This window comes from Triturus cristatus, chromosome 2_1 (assembly GCF_964204655.1).
Source record: "Triturus cristatus chromosome 2_1, aTriCri1.1, whole genome shotgun sequence".
NCBI lineage: Eukaryota > Metazoa > Chordata > Amphibia > Caudata > Salamandridae > Triturus > Triturus cristatus.
This window is the reverse complement of record NC_140581.1, coordinates 446,324,538-446,343,667: the sequence shown is the minus strand read 5'-3', so window position 1 is coordinate 446,343,667 and position 19,130 is coordinate 446,324,538. Positions and strand designations below refer to the sequence as shown.

Sequence of the window (19,130 nt, the reverse complement as noted above, 5' to 3'; positions counted from 1 at the left end):
TTCTTTTGCTCACCATGCCACCCCAGTTTGGACACAGCTATATGCAAATCAGGCTTGACCCTGTGCCTCATGGGAACAGTCCAGCCCAAACTGCCAGGGCAGGTCCTCCCTGGACCGGAAACAAGCATCCTGGGACCGGTTTCAGGGCCTCACCCTTCATCAGCCAGGCTAGCTTGAATCCAGTGGCAAAGTGAGCACGGGACCCACGTCTGGGCATACCCTTCCCCTTCAAACAACTGACATGCTAAAGAATATTTTGGGTGAAATTAGTATTCTAGATTTGAGGATCTGAAGGGGTTCTTTTTAGATTCCACATGGTGTTCTTTTGACTTTTTGTATATCAGAACTATTGTGTTTAGGCTGAGGGAAGGGTTTGTTGAGAAATTAGGTCAGAGAGGCTGACAGCGGTTTGCACATCTGTGATACAGCAAAAACAATTATCACACAGGTAAGGGATGTTGGGTAAGATTTAAGGCAATAGGAGATGAGGTTTTATGCCTCAAAGGCATGCATTGCATTATTGTGGGCCCAAGGCTGCTTTCCTTGTGCAGTTTTTTATCATGAGGATATATTTCAGTTTTTGAAGTTTCCTCAGTTTTTAGAAAAGCTTTGGCAATGTTGGGAATCAGTCCACTATATCGTGGTCCTTATTCATTCAGGATAGGGGCTACTGCAGAAGCAGACCGGTTGGGATTTTTAGAGAAATCGTTAAGAAGACATTGGCCGGTGGAAGTCAAATGGCTCTAGGCGATTAGGCTGGAAGAGTTTTCTTGTTAGTCGACCAATGTTGTGTTTTCTTTGTTTTGCAGGCTGTGTTTCTGGTCCTATGTCTTTTGGAATGACAGTATGGATTATGGACTATTAGGATTTGATGTAAGCGGCATTTCTTGAGTAAAAACAGCATGGTGCATCTGTCAGATACCCTGTTGCTAAAAGCTAGTAAGGCTGGTTTACTCAACCTGAATTCTTTATGGGCAGAAACACATAAATTGTGGACTCAGTTGATTGAAAGGGGAATTTGGTGTCCCGAAACAACACAATCGATAAGGCAATAACGATACAGTGGTTTCGTTCTTTGAATAGTTTCAGGAGGATTATGCATAGCTCCACTGACAGGGAAGATCACACACAGTTTCGATGGGGGATTGCTCATCTATGGTAGGAAAGGAGTACTATTTGGAGAGAACTGCGTATAGTTATTTCCAGGACAACGGGTGTCACTTTGGGTGGATAGAAAGTTTTAAACCGCGGTAGATTTCCTGTCTGTATTTCGGGTATTTGCCACGATGGAATGGGGAGGAGACAGGAAAGCATCTTAACTGGTTTCTTCTGGTTGACTGGAAGAGAGCAGGTGATGCTGCTTATGTCAGAGATGAATCATTACTGAGTGGGTAAATCCAGCTTGGGTGGTGATAAACAGGGACTGGGCGTGGTCTGAATGTAGGCGGAGCAGAGTCAAGGTGCCTAAGGGTGGTCAGGAGGAAGCATGCTTGTGAGGATTTAATGATGAGGATTTAATGATGATGGTTCAAGGTCTTAAAAGGTGATGTTGGGATGTATCTGATTGGGGTTAGGACTTCGGGGGTTTCAAGGCGGTAATGTTACAGTTATGTTCTCTGTATTAGTGATGTCCGGGTTGTTATCTGCTTATTGTTATGGTCGTCATTCATGCATTAGTTTCCTATCAAATTGCCCTTTTTTCCTTCAAACATGGGTCTGTCTGTCCTAATACGCGCCATCTTGCCCAATAAAAAGTTAAAATTGCACAGCGCTCTGCAGGAAATATAAAAAGAGCTTGAACGATTCACGATTACCATTTGTCATCTTTATATGTAATTGGCTCAGCAAATTAGACAAACATGACAAAGAAAATACTTTTTTAAATTGAAATTTCACGCCGGGCAGCACAACCTCTATGCAATAACCACTTACGTTAATTTTACCCTGCATTACAAAATGATATTCAGATTTAAACAAGGTGGTGTCAGGTTGCATTAATTATTCACCAGTGAAAGGCGCTTTTTATTCAAATTAGCTTTCCAATGACATATTCTATTTAAGCTTTTACTTATTTTCTGGAGGCTTAAGGCTCTCTTGGGAAATGTACACTGTGACCTTCACATATGACAATGAACAGATCATTCTCATTGGCCCCCAGAACAAGTCGCTTTACCTCCTGCAAGTGAAGGCATACACTGCTGAATTAAAACACCACCACCAGCCTCGAGATATCAATATTACAGGCAGGTCAGCTTGTACACATTTGATTCAATTACACTGCTAATATGCAGCAGATAGCACATCATGGTTTGGTGCATTGGTATAGGTCAGAAGACATCTATGAAAATAGAAATCGTTTTGCAGAGATTTACACTGGATCAGAGAACAGCTTTTTGCCCTTGACCATATCAGACACCAACCACAAGAACACATTTTAACAGGCATGCATCGTTTGCAAATTCCTTTTAAAAGTGAACACATTTGAAATATATATATATACACACGTACACACACACAGGCATGATATGCCTCAGAAGGCTGTGCAGAATCAGAATTACTTTACCTCTTATCCCTATAGATAGGAGTTTATCAAATAGGAAAGCGAAGGCTCATATATTAACATATGTATCCTGGATTAGCTATATCAATTTTACACATAGAATTTGGAAAATTGAAGTAATACTTTAAAATTCTTTCGTGATTAAATATATCCCTGCTTGACAAACGTTAATATTACAACATTTTTCAACACAATGGCACAGGGTTGTCTCTGACTGGATAATTTAGTAATATAGCGGTGTAATGTTATCTGCCGTAAGGTACAGCATAATTGATTCAATGATAAAAGATCATGTGGATAAATGTTCAGTACTCTTACACAATGCTATCGGCATAATGTAGCGTCTACATGAGTGAATTCAATCGATATAGTGGTTCAGTGCCAACAAGACGGACAGTAGACACTCAACTTGATTCTTGTAGAGTACGCAATATTGGTAACATTAGGAATCCTTACTATGAAAAACTGATGCATTTTAAGTGTATGCAGAAGTGAAGATCTGCATGATTTTTAGCTACATAGAAATCACATTCTAGTAACACGCCAGTTTTCCCAAAGATTCAGTGCTTTATAAAGACATAACATAGTAGCATGTTCAACTTTTTCTTATCGAAAGAGCAGTGGTGAAGAGGATATTAAAATCTTCCAAGTCCCTAAAGAAGGTGATATTAGTGTCTTCATGAGCCTTTGTGAGTTGAAACGAAATACCCATCTGACCAGTGAGTTGTGCAGCCAGAGACATTCATCCGCTGGGTTGCATTGCTTTGAAGTTCACAGTTGTTGAGATGCTTCACAATCCACTTTCTGTATTACATTTGGGGAAATCAGGAAAATTATAAGAGGCTGTGTTCCTCTCCAAATATTAAGGAAATATGGCACTAGCCCTGAAGGAGGGCAGTTTTTGCTACGGGCAATGCAAACGTGTGTAGCACCATATTTTTCAAGGCATTTTCAGGTCTTCTGGTCTGTCTTCAAGCCTTGGCGCTCCCACCTTTTTGCTGGAGGCGGTTTCTTGTGGGCTCAGTGACCAACAGGGGCTCTGGGACTACAGTCGCTGGATAGTGGTGGCCCAGAAGTTCAATTTCTAGTGTCTGTCCTACTTTGCTAAGTTCTATGGGCACGTAGGCAAACGCAAGGCTCTGCTGGGTACCATAGCTGTAGGTTCCGGATGTCGTGTTTCCAACAACCTGAAATTTAAGCAGAGAAATTCGTTTTATTTACAAATTGTGAGTGGACCAAAAATATTCTGGCAGTATATGCCACAATAACAAGCTTTCCCGAATTCTCGAGTTTCCTTGTATCATAAAGATTTAGGAGTAAGAACCATCTAAAAATAAAAAAACAATTTCAAGTTTATTAACTTATAAATTTACAAATGTCTCCTATGTTCGAGCCTGTTGTGATTCACAAAACCGATTTTTGAGGAGTATGTTCCGAAAATATACATATTTGAAAAGATTTCAATAGTATGGCTGGAAACGTAACCCTATAACTGGCGATTCCCACTATGGAAATCTGCCTGTTTAAAAATAGGCAGAACACCGGCTTTGCCCCATATTTATTTCCTGTTTTTTTCTCCATAGGGAAAATAATTCTCCCTGAAGAACAACTTCCTCTTTCCAGACACTCTCATGAAATGTTGGGGAGATTTCCCATCTCGCCAACACATATACCAACTATTTGCTGATGTGCATATCTCTTCAGATATTGCATGCCTGTTCATTTGGTGATGGTTGGCTGTACAGTACTAGCGCTGGAAAACCCTTATAGCATGTATGTCTTATGTGAATTTAATAGGTCTAAGGTAGAAATTGTTGGGAGCAGCTGCATAGTATGGTTGTAGTATTATTGTGGGTCATAACTCTCATATATGGAAGTATATCACTACATATATAATGCCACAGTGAACCATATGTCAACCCTTTTTTTTGCTTACCTGAATAATGAAAGCATTTTGCCAGGTGAGTTGTTTGTAATTTGTGGGTTGTAAGCTGAGAATTACCTTTAAAGGTGAGACTGTTTTATTGGCGTTGATGCTGGGAGGCAGGCGGTGCAGTTATCTAGGATATAGCCAAGTTTTCAACTGTTTTCAGAAGTGTATATGATACCAGTAGTGGCTGTTACCGGACGGGGGTGGTGGGCCGGGAGGGGGGGGGGGGTTATTTGGGAGGAATAAAATGTATAAAAGGACTTACCTTTAACAGCCGGCCGCCGCCTCTCCTCCGTCCTCGTCTTTTAATCTTCCTACCCCGGCCGGCGGCAGTAGGAAGTACCCGGGCAGACAGGCTCTCCTGAGCCAATCACAACACTGCAATGCAATCGCAACACTGAAATGCAATGCAGCATTGTGACTGGTCTGAGGGCCGTGGATCAGCGCTCAGACTGGAACAGGGAGCCTGTGCAGGTTCCTGACCAGGCTGTGTAATGCAGCCTGGTAGGAACAGGCAAAGTGTGCATGAACTGTTTGGTTGGCCCAACAGGGGCGGCCGGCACGGCTCACACTTGCAGGGTGGGGTGGGGCAGTGGGAATACTTACCTCACCGCCGGGTCCCGTGTCTTCTTTCCTGCTCGCCAGATCAGAGCAGGAAGCAGGCAGCCAGGCTCCCACCCCTAAGCCAATCACAACGCTCTAATGGAGCGATGTGAATGGTCTGAGTGCCGTGACACCGTGCTCAGCCAGGGGCTGTAGGGGTGGGTATGTTCTCCAAGCAGGCTGCAAAGCAGCCTGCATGAAGAACAGGGGAGTGAGCACAACTGGTTTGGGCAAAACACTCCTCCTCTGCCCTGCTGCTCCATAAGCAGACCAGCCCCACCCACCCGCCAACCAGCAAAAAAAATCATAAAATGGTAATAACTGAAAGTTATTACCATTTTATGTTTTTGCTTCTAGCACTGCAAGAAAGCAGTGAGGTGACACTCCTCCGCCATAGCGGAGGACCCACCCCTGCGGCCCAAGTCGGCCAGCCAAACAGTTCATGGGCACTTTGGGAGTGCACACCACTCTGCCCCTGCTCTGGCCAGCCCCGCCCGCCACTGACTGCAATAGGGAAAATAAAATGATGATAAGAATGTGTTATCATTTTATTTTCCCTTTTGAGCAGTGGGGCGACACTCCTCCGCCTTAGCGGGGGAGCTGCCACTGTATAGTACTGGCTGCTTCTAATACTGGCTGGAAGTGTGTTCCAGAGCATGGAGGCTTGTATTGAGGAGTTAGTGCCTCCTATGTAGTTCTTATGGTAAGGTGGATGCTGAGATGGTAGTGTAAGAGTAGTCAATTCAGCAGCGGTGGTAAATGCTGATGATTAATCATCCCAGCAAAGCTCTTCTTCAAGTCAATACCCATAGCTCTTAGTGGAAGTGTTATTCAACTGGTAATAAAAGCAGTGATTGAAAGACTGACTACGGGAGGGATTGGGGGGCGGACTGCAGCAATAAGAAGATGGACAGTTGCTGTTGGGGAGAGGAATAGTTAAGTTCTAACGTACTGTAAAGTCAATCATGTTATTGGGTAAATTATGTGAAATGGTAACAAAACAAGAGAAGCTACATGTAATGAGAAGCAAAAAGGGAGCCTTAATTTGCAATATTACTATTTAAGGTGACAGAAACGCCAGTGACTGAGAACTAGCGAGCGCGTCAAGCTGGCTATGACGAATTAGACAGAGGGGTAAAGGAGTGAAACCATGTGAAGATATCCCTGAAAGAAAAATAAATGAGTAGCCAAAAATAATGCCTTTGTTTCTAGTACCTCATTACAAATATTCCTTATGGATGGAGTAAGCACGTGCAGAGTTAGGTTCTGCTAGGGAAAGAGCATAGAGAGTGCTGGGGTTTGCCTAGAGTAAATTTCTCACACACAAGTGTAGCTTCACTTACTCCAAATTTGGCTGGTCAAGGACCAGATATTGGCAAACCAGTTCCTCTACACTTTCATATGCTTACCATAGGAACATGTTCCTCTAAACAGTTGTACGCCTATTATAGCGAGAATCTAATCTGGTAAATCTCTACAGGACTGCCTTAATTTTGGGCATAGTCCCTACTTTAGTCCATCACAACATCTAACCGTGCTTTCTTTAGGCCTATATTTTTACGCTGTCTAGACCGAAATTATTTCTGGCCAGTCTGGATATCCCACACAAAGCAATGGGACTACATTTACCTTAATATTCACTTGCATCACAATCCAGTAAATACTGGCCCTTTCCAATATAAATAACCAGTATTTTAAAAGGAAATCTTATTATTTGGTTACTAAAAACAATTACAATGTAATACATTTACAAATTTAAAACACAAAACATACAAACAATTTGATGATGAATCATGAATATGAGCATCTCAATTTGTAATGTAATTACCTCATAATTTAAGGACATTCTGTGAATGTCAGTTTAGATCAAACAACTGACCAAAACCTGAATATGCACACAAATGAAGTAAACTAATATCCATCTTAAAGGAACATAGTAAAAACTAATCCTGAACTGGAACGTTCATAAAGATAAAAGATGCATTAGAATTCACCATAGGTTGAAATAATATCAGTGACTAGCAGCCAAGTGTAGGGTAAAGTGCATGAATTAATAATTTGAAGCTAAAACAATGACAGCTCACCATGGATTCACATAATAGTAAATATTCCTAATCTACGGCAAGCAGAGGCCATATGCAAGAAAAACGGCACTACTGTTCACCAGAGGTAAACAAGATACTGACTCATCCCCGAGAAGGACAGATAATGTGCCATGTGTGGAGAAAAAGTACAATAATTCATAAATTACAATGACTAATACATATTCGCCACAAATCCACATAATAAAAGCTGATCCTTTAGTAAAACAAATAATGACCATATGCAACCATATAATACACTACTATACGCCATCTCTGAGCCTTTGATGGAACAAGTAAAGTGCCGCGTACAAGAGTGGGGTAAGTTAATACCGTAATTACACAACAAGTATACCACTTAAAGCCAGGACCCAAAACCAAATAAAAGAAAGCTGTAATGTTAATCATAATAGTGGCAATCCTCAGTCCTAATCATGTGCTAAGAGAGACAGTGGCCAATATAAATCTATGCTCCAAAGGGCATCAGAATGCGTGGTTATTACAGTCTGATTCCTGAGGTTCGATGATTGCCGCGTCCAAACATTTTAATAGGAGAGACAATAGTTGTAAGTCAGGGCCCTGCAGCCTTTGCTACCTCGAGTGTCCTTACTCCGAGCTGGTTAGATCAAGGACGTAAAAGCTTTCTTGAAAGGGTCCTTAAGAATGGACATATGCAGATTATAGCTGACAGATGGGGAATGATAACCACATCCGCGACAGCACCTACATGAATAGCAAGATTGCCAGGATTCAATTGATTTTAACAGGAACAGAAGGTACCCGAGGAGGATATATTATTTAATCAAAGATCGCTTCATGCGCAAATGTAAATCAGGTTGGGGAAGTGGCACCCAATAGAAAGGTAAAAGCAGCTGTACGCTAGCCAGTTTTTTAAAAGCTTCAACATCTTTTGCACACGAATAAGGTCTTGCTGCATACTTTGCTTGCAATTTAAAATGAACGTGTTCAGTCTTAGTGTCCCAGTGTTCTTTTACCTACAATTCTCCTAAGAGGGTGTTCAAGTATAAAAGGCCAAAGTTTTTGTGTATTTTAAAATCGACTTGTTGATCTTTTCAAATGCAAACTTTCAAGCACTCAGTAGGAGCACTCCTCAGTTGAGAACAATACTTGAGAAATTGGGCATCTGCAGATGTTGTTAGGTTCACCATTCCAAATTCCAGTTGGAGTTGGCAGATCGGAGTGCTCTTACGTAGACCAAAAACTACGCGAATCACCCTTAACTGAATTTTTGTCAGTTCAACAAGCAATATATGACCCAGATGGGGGACCCAGAAATAATGGCTTGGGCAACTTAGCTCCACATTTCTGGAGCACACTCATGCCCCTGAGGCCGAGTAGCTTAATATTTATTCTCCTTAATTGGTGCTGCAGATTTTGTGCACCACTTTCCCTTGCTTTAAGTTGATTAGTAAACGTTGAGTCAGTTCATATGCCGAGATATTGACAGGCTTGAGTCAGCAGTATCCTTTGATCTCCAAGACACCACACAAACTATGATTCAGCATAATAATGGTCTTTTCCATGTTTAATTTGAGATTATTTATTTAATTCTATTTTTGGAGATCATTTAAAGTCCTTTGGAGACCAATGTTAGTAACATCTAAGAGTGCAGTATCATCTGCATACTGAAGCAGTGGTAGATATTGTACTCCTAATTTTTGTGGAAAGATTTTTGGGTTTGACAGCGCTTGTAGAAGGTTGGACGTATATAAGTTCAAAAGAACAGCCACCAGGATACAACCCTGTTTCATGCCCTAGTTGGTAAATCCTTTTTATAGATAATGTGGTCCCGTTACCCAATTTTACTCTGACACTAGTATCTGTTTGCAAAAGTCGGAAGGCAGTAAACAAACAATTAGGAACCTGCGAGGCCTCCAAATTTCTCCACAGGGTTCCCAGATTTTCCTTATCAAAGGCCACACTGTGGTCTAGGAAGCTCAAAACGTATGAAGATTTCTGGGTGATCGCTCTGTTGGCTAAAAGTATAATACTGGCAAAGTTATCCCGGGTTTCCCAGCCTTTCTTGAACCCAGTCTGACATAAGGGAAGCATTTTTAATGAGTTTATCCAAACTTCTAAGTCAACCAGTGATCATTTAGCAAACCCCTTTGCTTAAGAGTCGAGCTAGGCTGAAGTTCTATAGGATTTCAAATTTGTTGAAGGGTTCCTTTTTATTTATTGTATACAGAATTGTTCCCCACCAGTTCTCTGTGATAGTTTCAGTGCTTAGAATTGTAGAGTGTTATCGAAGCTTACCCATAATTTGGCATCTTGCTTGAACACTGCCAGCAGGACTCCGTTTGGTCGTGGTGCCCCATTACTTCAAATATCCGGCCAGATTTAGAGTATACCCGATTCTTCCCATGTCAGGAATGCCATAGTGCTCAATGGGTCCATATTTGCCTCATATGTCTCGTTGTGGGTATATCGTTCAAGGGATTACTAAGTGTGTGTATTGCAGTCTCCCTGCCCATTGATAAGCAAGCAGTTTCCTTGACGTAGTAAAGTTGCAGTAGAATGTTTCCCATGACTGCTTCAATACATTTTGTTCCAGATGGAAAGTCGTCTAATTGACCGATAAGACAAAAAAAAAGTATTGTCCCCAGTGCCTGCCCAGTTACAGATGTTATGAGATCTCAGAATTTCAAAGGTTGATTTTGCTTTCCAGCATTTCACTCTATATGCTTGTTTCAGCTCATCAATGGTTTCTTTACAGCCTTCGTACCTGTGTTTGTTATTACATTTTTGTAATTTCAATATTTCTTCAATGTTCGTAGTTCCTCCGTATACCACGAGAGCTCCTTTCAGCAGTTAGATTGATTGGACTTAGGAAGAGGACATGTTCGCCTTCGAGTGTTCTCCAGTTTATAATGGTTAACGACCAATGGTCCCTACTGCAATCACAGACAGCTGCTAAGGATGGAGGGAAGCATGCTTCCTGGTCCGTGCGGCAGATATTCGAGAAGTCCCATGAGATTTTAGCATTACGCATCAAGATGTGCTCTAGCACAATGAGTTGAGGCACATGAAGCTCATCCCATTAGCATTTCTAGGAGCCAGTCACATGGAATTTGCTCTACTGGCCCCCGGTAAGTTACCCCAGCAGACTCAGTGGAACAGATCTTGGATCTCTTTCTCCCTTAGGATTACAAGTTTCAGAAGCGAGGCCCTAAGGAGAATTAAAATAAGGCTCCCAACGTCCTTTTTGAGAGCTGTCATGTTTAATGGGCATTGCCTGTGACATGCTCTGACAAGAACATCAGACCTCAGAGGCTTTACAGGATTCTTTTTGGTCAACCAGCAAGTCTGGCCAAGAAGACATGGGCCTTCAGACCCTCCATTTTTCAAGCTGGTATGTTCATATCAATCACTTGGTGGGGAGCAGGAGCTGGTATCCACCTCTTATGCTGCGTACTGCCACCTGCTGGGAGGGTGCGGGCATCTACATATATTCAAGACTTTGATAAATCAAAGTACAGCCCTTACTAGACTACCACCTTGCCAGATTTAGTAAAGGTCAAACTGCCAGAAGAAGTCTACTAAGCAATGGGAGGTCACCCTGTGAAGGATAAAAATGCTTATCACAGCCTATATCCTTCCAACGCAAGGGTTTTCCCCATTCAACCCACAAACTAACATTTTATTTAGCTGTGATAAAGGCATATTATTTTATAAGTGTAATTCAGAATGAGGTATCTGCTTTTGAGCTTATGCTATCTACTTTTTATCTATTTATAATAAAATTGTTAATGTGTGGCCATATTACATTGGCCGTGCTTCTAATTTTTCCTAATCAAATATTTTTAATATAGGTACTAATTGGTATACTTTTTTTAACTCCTCAGACTGTGACTGGTCTAAACACTATATTTTAGATGTACTAATCAAAACTCCTGAACAGAATACAAATACGATTTTCTGCACTGCCTGCTATGTAAATGTAGTTATTCACTCAGTTAGCCAGTGAGTTAATGAGAGGAAGAGAAGGATGTAACCAGTATTTAAGTGCCAATAATAGTGTAGTTGTTCAGTGAGCTCGGGTACTTGGTCTGCAGAGCCCACAAAACCTTGATCTGAGGAGAACCCCAGTATCACCGAAAAAAAATTGCTAGAACAAAATAGTGTAACATGCAATAACTGAATACAGCATGGCACAGCTTAACAAGCGACAGACTGAAAAGAAGTTCAAATGCTGAAACTCTTAAGGTTAAAAGTGTGATATTAAAGGAGTGGAGAAAACTGAGATTGTATGCCATTAAAAGTTTCTAATGCAAGCCTTGTAAATGTTTCCAGGCCTGCAAGTGCAGTCAAATGATGTCCTCGATCCATATGAGTGAGCATACATGAAAATTAAAACCAATCTCTCTCAATTGTGCTCTAAACTTCTTTCCAATTTCTGTGTTACTGTTTCGGTCACCTGAGCAGCACCGGCAGGCCCACCAGGGCCCACCTGGGTGCTGCACCACCCTGCATGCATTAACTGGATTCTTCATCCTACAAAGGACCGACAAAAGTAACACAAAGTAAACCCATGCCAATCTTCCAAGTGTGCACACCTAAAGAGAGGGCTGCACATCTGCTCTTACACACCTAGGTCAAAATCAAAACCTGGGGTCCGATTTATATCTTGGCAGAGAGCTGAGGCAATTTAAATGTGGGCGGAACCTAGTTTGTTGACAGCGGAGACTACTCCGGCGGGCCGACGGAGGTTTGGCTATATGTCCGCCCACCTAACTGCATTTACAGTTAATGCACCCCAGTGCTTGGCAATGTCCCTTTTAGCCACTATCAAGCTTAGATTATATAATAAAAGTTTGTGTCTAGGTAGGTCTACTTCCATGCCAATTCCAAGCAGTACATACTTAGGCTCCATGGTGACCTATATCTCTAATATAGCGTTAATTTCCTGTAGTATCCGGGCCCAATATCTTTGGATATGTTGGCACTTCCACAGTGTATGTATATAGGTACCCCATTCAGTTGTGCAACGTAGACAAGTGGGTGACACCGCTTTACCCATGGCATGCAGCTGGGCCCTGTCATAATAGACCCTATGGAGGATTTTGTACTGTACCAGTCTCAATCGCAGCTTAATTGAATCTTTCCTTGGATGTATCAAGGCTCCCTCCCATGACCTGTAGTCTCTTCCCTTTTGGATCGCAGGGATTTTAGTTTGTTGGGGATGTTATTGATTAGCTTTTTGTAGGCCCAAGAAACTGCCTTTGCAGGTATTTCTTCCTGTAGCAAACTACCCTTGAGTGGCGCATATTTGGGGATGTCTGTTGCATCTATACTCCCTGCTCTCCAGGAGTGTTGCAGTTGCAAATTTTTTTGTATTTGCAAGCTGGTATTCGGCTTGAAGTATCGGGAAGGGGATTAGATCTCAGTTTTTTAAAATGTCACCCACTGTAGAGATACCAACCATGTCCCATTTCTTAAAGCCTCGCAGTCCAGATATTTCTGGTAGTCTTTTACCCTCCCAAAGTGGGGTCGCCCTTGTTAGTTTTTGTCCCATTGCATTTGTCTCTCTGCCCCCTTCCATGCCTCTATCGATCTCTATATTGTGGTAAATAATTTAATTACCGGGACTTAATTTGATACAGAAACATAATAAAATAGCTCAGTAAATAAGAGGCAGAATCCGTGGTATTAGAGGTTCGGAATGGGCTTTATTCCAATGGTCGATTATAATCGGTTGCTCCAGGTTCCATTACCACGAAGGTTCAGGAAGTGAAGTACATACGTTATTGACAATCAATTACTTTTATACAATAGGCATTACAGTGAAGCAAATACAAGAGGCGTAACAATTGATAGTGGTGATAATATATTCGTGCGTAGCAAAAATAGGCGTAACTGGGAGTGATGAAAGAACGTCATCAGATGTGATGTCATAAGAGGGTGGTTACATGAAAGAATTTCGCAATGTCAGCAGAAATACTTGGCAGAAATGCGCGCGCAGCAGCATGACGTGTGATTGACGTGCAACTAGGGGGTGAAGGGGACTTGACTTTTAGCTCTACATGTGGCGACAGAAGTCTGGAGGGTCAAGTCAACCTAATCCCAAATCATATCTAACATCCTATGTTTAAAGAACTATGTTATCCAAAAGAGAGGTCTCTTCGAGTAGAATCTTATTCTATACTGACTATACTGACTGTTAGTGCGTGTACAAGCGTCTAAGTATCTACACTAGATGCGAGGGCGGAAATCTTCCATAGTAACAGGGCTATGAATTACTTGCATGAAGACAGAGAAGCCGGGCCTTTGCTCGGTAGCTGGCAGAATGTTTACTTAAACTACTAGACAGGAATGCATTGGGCAGGGATCGGAGCAGATAATTTCGAAGGTGAAATACAGTTCTTGGCAGGCAGCAAGCTGATGTCAGGCATCGTGAGCCGCGCAGGGAATGAGACAAAGTTCATGGTCACAGATGCAGGCTCAGACTGGAGCTTCAGAGACAGAAAGCAAGAAAAGCTTGATGACAGAATCAGGGCCTACTTGCCTGGACTGTAAAAATGACATAAGTGAACCATATAAAGGCGGTGGCCTTTTGTACTTAGGAATGGAATATCCGGCCCATTCATGGCGGATCTGAAAGAGGACATGTTAACGGTGGACGCACATGTATTTGCGTCTTCATAACTGGAACTGGAGGGAACATACATGTACTTGTAACATGCACATAGAACCGTTGGGGTCCAAGATAGGGGACATAACTGACCAGAAAAATCCATATTTCCACATTCCCTCCTTGTCCCCTACTTGCCCGTCAAGAAATATCAATCTTCATCAATCCATTGATCTGTTCATATAGCATCATTTGTTCTTCTTTCTTCTTCCGGGATTTTGAACGAAAATCTTGATGTGGAATACACGATGTGGCACACAGACCACAAATCGCTGGTCCACATTGCAGGCATAAGCAGCAACTGAATAGTATGAGAAGGCCAATACCTAGGAAGGATAGAACTCTCCATCCCCAGGCTGATAACACGCTCCAAAACCACCCGGACCAAGTCCAAGTGCCTGGATTCTGGTGTATCTGGCTCACAATCTTATGAAGGCGGGTTATAGCTTTATATACAGATGGCGAATTTTCTGGTATGAATACGCAGCAGCTTGATCCGATGACCCTACAAGCTCCGCCCCTATCGGCCAGGATGACGTCAAGGACAAGACGATTTTGAAGCACAACAATCCGCATAGCAGACTGCTCTTCTGTTAAATTGCCTAAGGCGGAAATAGTTTCGTTCACTACTGCTTCAAGGGTTCTAGTTAATCTACGTATCAGCTTACTATTAGTAACTGTACCTATATAGGGAAAGAGACCTTTATTGAAATCTGTGTATTTTTCCCATGCTGTTTCAGTGTAATCGACTATTGGGAGATCTCTCCTTACTCTAGTATATACTAAATGAGTATTTCTGTGATAATCAGGAGGAGCTAGAAAAACAGGCGGCAAAAGAAATCCAATGTAGCAGGTACCATCCCAATCTAGAGGCAAACGTACATATGCCGTCTGACCACATATGAAATAGGAATGGCGGGAAGCTCTAAATGTAGACTTGCCTTGATCACTAAATTCTATTACAGTGGTGCATCTACTATGGCCCATATGTATGGAACCATTCTTTCTTACACATAATTCACCTTTTACTGGAAATACTGACATGGCGGGCAAACTTGGAGTGACTTCGGATTCGACATTCAAGATCAAGAGATTAAGCGTAAAATTACCTAATCCATATACTTCGTTTTCTAGATCAGTTCCTGTTCTTTTGGGAAGTCCCTCCTTGTTGGGGTGGCAGACTTTAAGTAAAACTAAGTTCAGATTTCCCCATACCCAGTTGTCTTGATAAACTGCAGAATTTGAGTCTAAGGAATTAATTAAGCTAAACCATGCTCCACAGGAGCCGTTGTGTGTGAACGGGTATGGAAAAAGAGGTAGAATTCCTTTATAGTTCTGATAGGGAGGGAGTCGGCCACATATCCAACAATTTGTAGCATTGCTAACCTGATGGGAATGATGTAACATACTGATAAACGTGTTATTGCGCAGCGCAAATCTATAAGACAACTCAAGCGGAGGTAATTCACTAAAAGAATGTTCAGCAGTAACATTGTAAACATGTCTAGAAATAGGATAATATATGTGCAACAATATACTCGCAATAATTATAAAAAGACTTAAGAAAAACAAAATTAATAACGTCACTGTGCAATGACTACGCAGTGATTTACAGTATGCATGTCGTTTCAACATTTTTCGGGTTTTTCCTCTATTCAGATCTAAGGGATACATGTCGGAGACAAATTCAACCGCTTCACCTTGGAGAGGACTTAAACAATCGAATTGCCCGACGGATTAGATCTGAGTTTTAGTTTATAATGTTCGTGACTACTGGTTTCAACCAAAGGAAGTTTTGAGTCAATGGGTGAAGACACACAAGGTGTGGTATTCACATCTGATTGTAGTCCATGAAATTTCTTGATATGACTTGAGTGAATCCAGCCTTTCCTGCCTTCGATCTTCACGGCTGTCCTTGTGGTGAGCAAGACCAGCTGAGGCGACCTCCACCTAGGATCCAGCTGAGTCTTTCGATCAAAGTTCCTCACTAAAACGAGATCCCCCGGAATTACGTCATGGGGTTTCACTTCAGTGTTGTCAGGAAAAGCTGCAGCTACCTGTGAACGACAAGATTGTAGTGCAGACATCAAGGAAGCCAAATAATCTGTCAGCATATTACAGTCAATATCAGTTATTTTGCGTGGTATAGGCGTCCCCCACATATTTGGTGGTCTGCCAAAGATCACCTCATACGGGGATAGCCCTGTTCGAGAGTGTGCTACCATTCTCATATAAAAGAGCGCAACTGGTAATGCTACTACCCAGTCGACACCTTTCTCCCTGCATATTTTGGACAATCTAATTTTCAGGGTCTGATTATGTCTTTCTACGAGACCTGCTGCTTCGGGGTGTCGGACACAGTGGAATTTCCACTGATAGCCTAACAAGAGTGAAACGTGTTTCATTAATTCGGATGAGAACGGCTGGCCGTTATCTGAGTGAACAACACGTGGTAAACCGTATCGTGGGAAGAATTCTCGAACTAACTGTTTGGCAGTAGTCGGGCCGTGTAATCTGAAACCGGGTATGCCTCCGTCCAACGGGAAAGAGCACAAACAACTACGAGAACATATTTGAATCCTCTACATCGTTCCATCTGGATATAATCCATCTGGAGGACTTCAAAAGGATGATCAGGAGGCTGAAATCCACCCTGTTCTACGGGAACGCTTTTTCCTGGGTTGAACTGGCAACAGATCATACAGGTACGAACTTTTTGTTTGGCTGCTGCTCGTAAATGTTTATTGAACCAAATGTGTTGAATGCTATCTAGCATAGCTTTTTCTCCTAGATGTGCGGGACTATGTATAGTGTTAATTATAACCTGGACCATTGAATCAGGAAGGAACCACACAGACTTTTCCTTCATCATCCATCCTTGATCCGTTTGGATCCCTCCTAATTCAGTCCATTTCTTTATTTCGTCTGGTGTAGCATGTGTCTGTATATCAATTACGTCAAGAGTAGGATCTTTAACCGTCATACAATGTGTTGGCGTCGGGACTATTGTCTTTGTCATGTCGGATGTTTGAGTTTGAGCAGTCTGTTTAGCTGTTCTGTCAGCTAAATCATTGCCTTGAGAAATGATATCAGTAACTTTCGTATGAGCTTTACATTTCATAATTGATATTGCAGTGGGTAGATGTATTGCATCTAATAAAGCATGAATGAGGGGTCCGTGCTGAATGTGGACACCGTGAGAAGTTAAATAACCTCTCTCTCGCCACAGCACGCCGAAGTCATGTACAACTCCGAATGCATAACGTGAATCAGTGTATATGTTGACCTTTTTATTTGTGGCTTGAATACAGGCTTGTGTCAGAGCGACGAGCTCTGCTGCTTGAGCGGACAAGGTATTTATGCAATTTGTTTCGATGATTTCAGTGTCTGTTGTGACTGCATACGCGGCCACTAGTTCTCCTGTACCTTTTCTCATACATGAACCATCTACATACAACGTCAGGTCTGGGTCTGACAATGGGACATCTGTCAAGTCTTGTCTGGGTTTCGTCGTGATTGTAATAACGTCAATGCAGTCATGAGCTAGTGGGTCTGTTCCATTTACAGGTAAAAGTGTGGCAGGATTCAATGTGTTACAACGTCTGATTTCTATATGTGGCTGAAACAGTGTTAGTTCGTACCCTGTAAGTCTTGCTATAGTCAAATGTTGTGTTTGCGTTCGATTCACAAGAACCTCCACTGCATGTGGTACTTGAACTGTCAATGGATGTCCTAACACTATAGCATCGCTTTGTCTGATTGCTAAAGCTGTCGCTGCCACTGATTTCAGGCACGCAGGCAGAGCCTGAGCTACGGGATCTAATGTACTAGAAAAATAAGCACACGGTTTGTGTGATCCTGCTTGTTCCTGTGTGAGTACTGACAAGGCAGTACCTTCGCGTTCTGTAACAAAGAGTGTAAAATGTTTTCTGTAACATGGTGTTGCTAAAACCGGTGCTTGACATAGAGCTTTCTTTAAGCTTTCAAAAGCTTGTGTATGTTCCTGAGTCCAAGGGAGAACAGTCGATGTGGCTGCCTCCTGTGTTGTCAACTGAATGAGTGGTTTTGCTAGAAATGCATACTGAGGGATCCACTGTCTACAATATGAAGTGAGGCCTATGAAAGCCCGCACCTCCTTTTGTGTCTTGGGTATTGGCATGTTAGCTATTAACTGAATGCGATCTGGTGTAAGCTGCCTTCCCTCCTTGGACAGCGAGTGTCCAAGATAAACAACTCGCTGGACACAGAATTGCAGCTTAGAAGGGGACACCTTGTGCCCCTTTTCGGCTAGAAATTGTAAAACTGTCAGTGATGCTTTCTCACATTCAGGTCCGCTTCTAGCGGTGATCAGCAGATCATCGACATATTGAAGCAAAGCAGTGTTAACTGGCATGTGGATACTGTCGAGTTCTCGTTTCAGTGCTTGGCTATCGATATGGGCGTATATACAAATACACGTTTAAACTCATTGTCCTCGCCTTTTATTGGGTGCACTTCTCGTAAGGGATTCTGTCTGTCCATGTAATACGTGGTTCTTTCCTTGATGGGCAATGAGACATGTTCTGAGCATACAAAAAGAATGTACTGCTTTCTTGATTCTAGTATTTCCTTAATTAACTTAGTACCTGAACCTTTCCATCTATTCGTGAGTAATTCAGTCAATATATCAGGTAAGGGACCAGGATCTGAATGTTGGCTTTTATATAGTATAAGAAGTTGTTGAATCATATAAATCCCAGCTAAACGCTGTTCATCTGGGGTGAGATTCAAAAATGTGTGTGCTACTGTATCATCATCATACTTTCCGGGACTGTCAACCCATTGAACGGCTGACCTGGCTAATTCTTGTTCATCCATAGAATCGAGAAAATGATAACCCCTTCGTTCTCGCAGTAATTTGTCAGCGGCTTGGAACGAATGCTCGGGGGACCTCATATTTATTATAGGTGTTTGGAAATTCCTGTTAGTATCTGGGCGTATCGGACGTATCGGGTCAGTAAGACATCTAGTACTATTACAAGATCTTCCTCTACCTACATAGGCTATGGTTTCTGACTGTCCTGTGGGCAGTCCTGATCCTTCTTCCTCGCTTTGTTCGAACTGGTCTACCGCTAATCTTTCTTCGTGTAAGCGTTCTATTTCTTTACGGATCTTTCTGCACATGGCTATTATACAGTTTTGCTTATCATGTCTCCCTTCTGATATATTCTGGCTCCATCTGGTAAGAATCTGCATTGCTTCCGGGTCTACCCCAGGTCGGTCTTGATTTCTGATCACACAATTTATGAGAAAACGTAACAGTTC

General features: G+C 42.1%; 1 protein-coding gene across 1 annotated transcript in view; it reads right to left on the bottom strand.

Moving 5' to 3' along the window:
* Nucleotides 1-1,803: 1,803 nt before the first annotated feature.
* Nucleotides 1,804-19,130, bottom strand: part of DMGDH (dimethylglycine dehydrogenase) — a 530,714-nt gene continuing 513,387 nt past the window's right edge. The window contains exon 16 of the mRNA XM_085632255.1: nt 1,804-3,747. Within this exon, the coding sequence (XP_085488381.1) occupies nt 3,532-3,747 (216 nt within the window). The 3' untranslated portion in view covers nt 1,804-3,531. The remainder of the gene's footprint in view (nt 3,748-19,130) is intronic.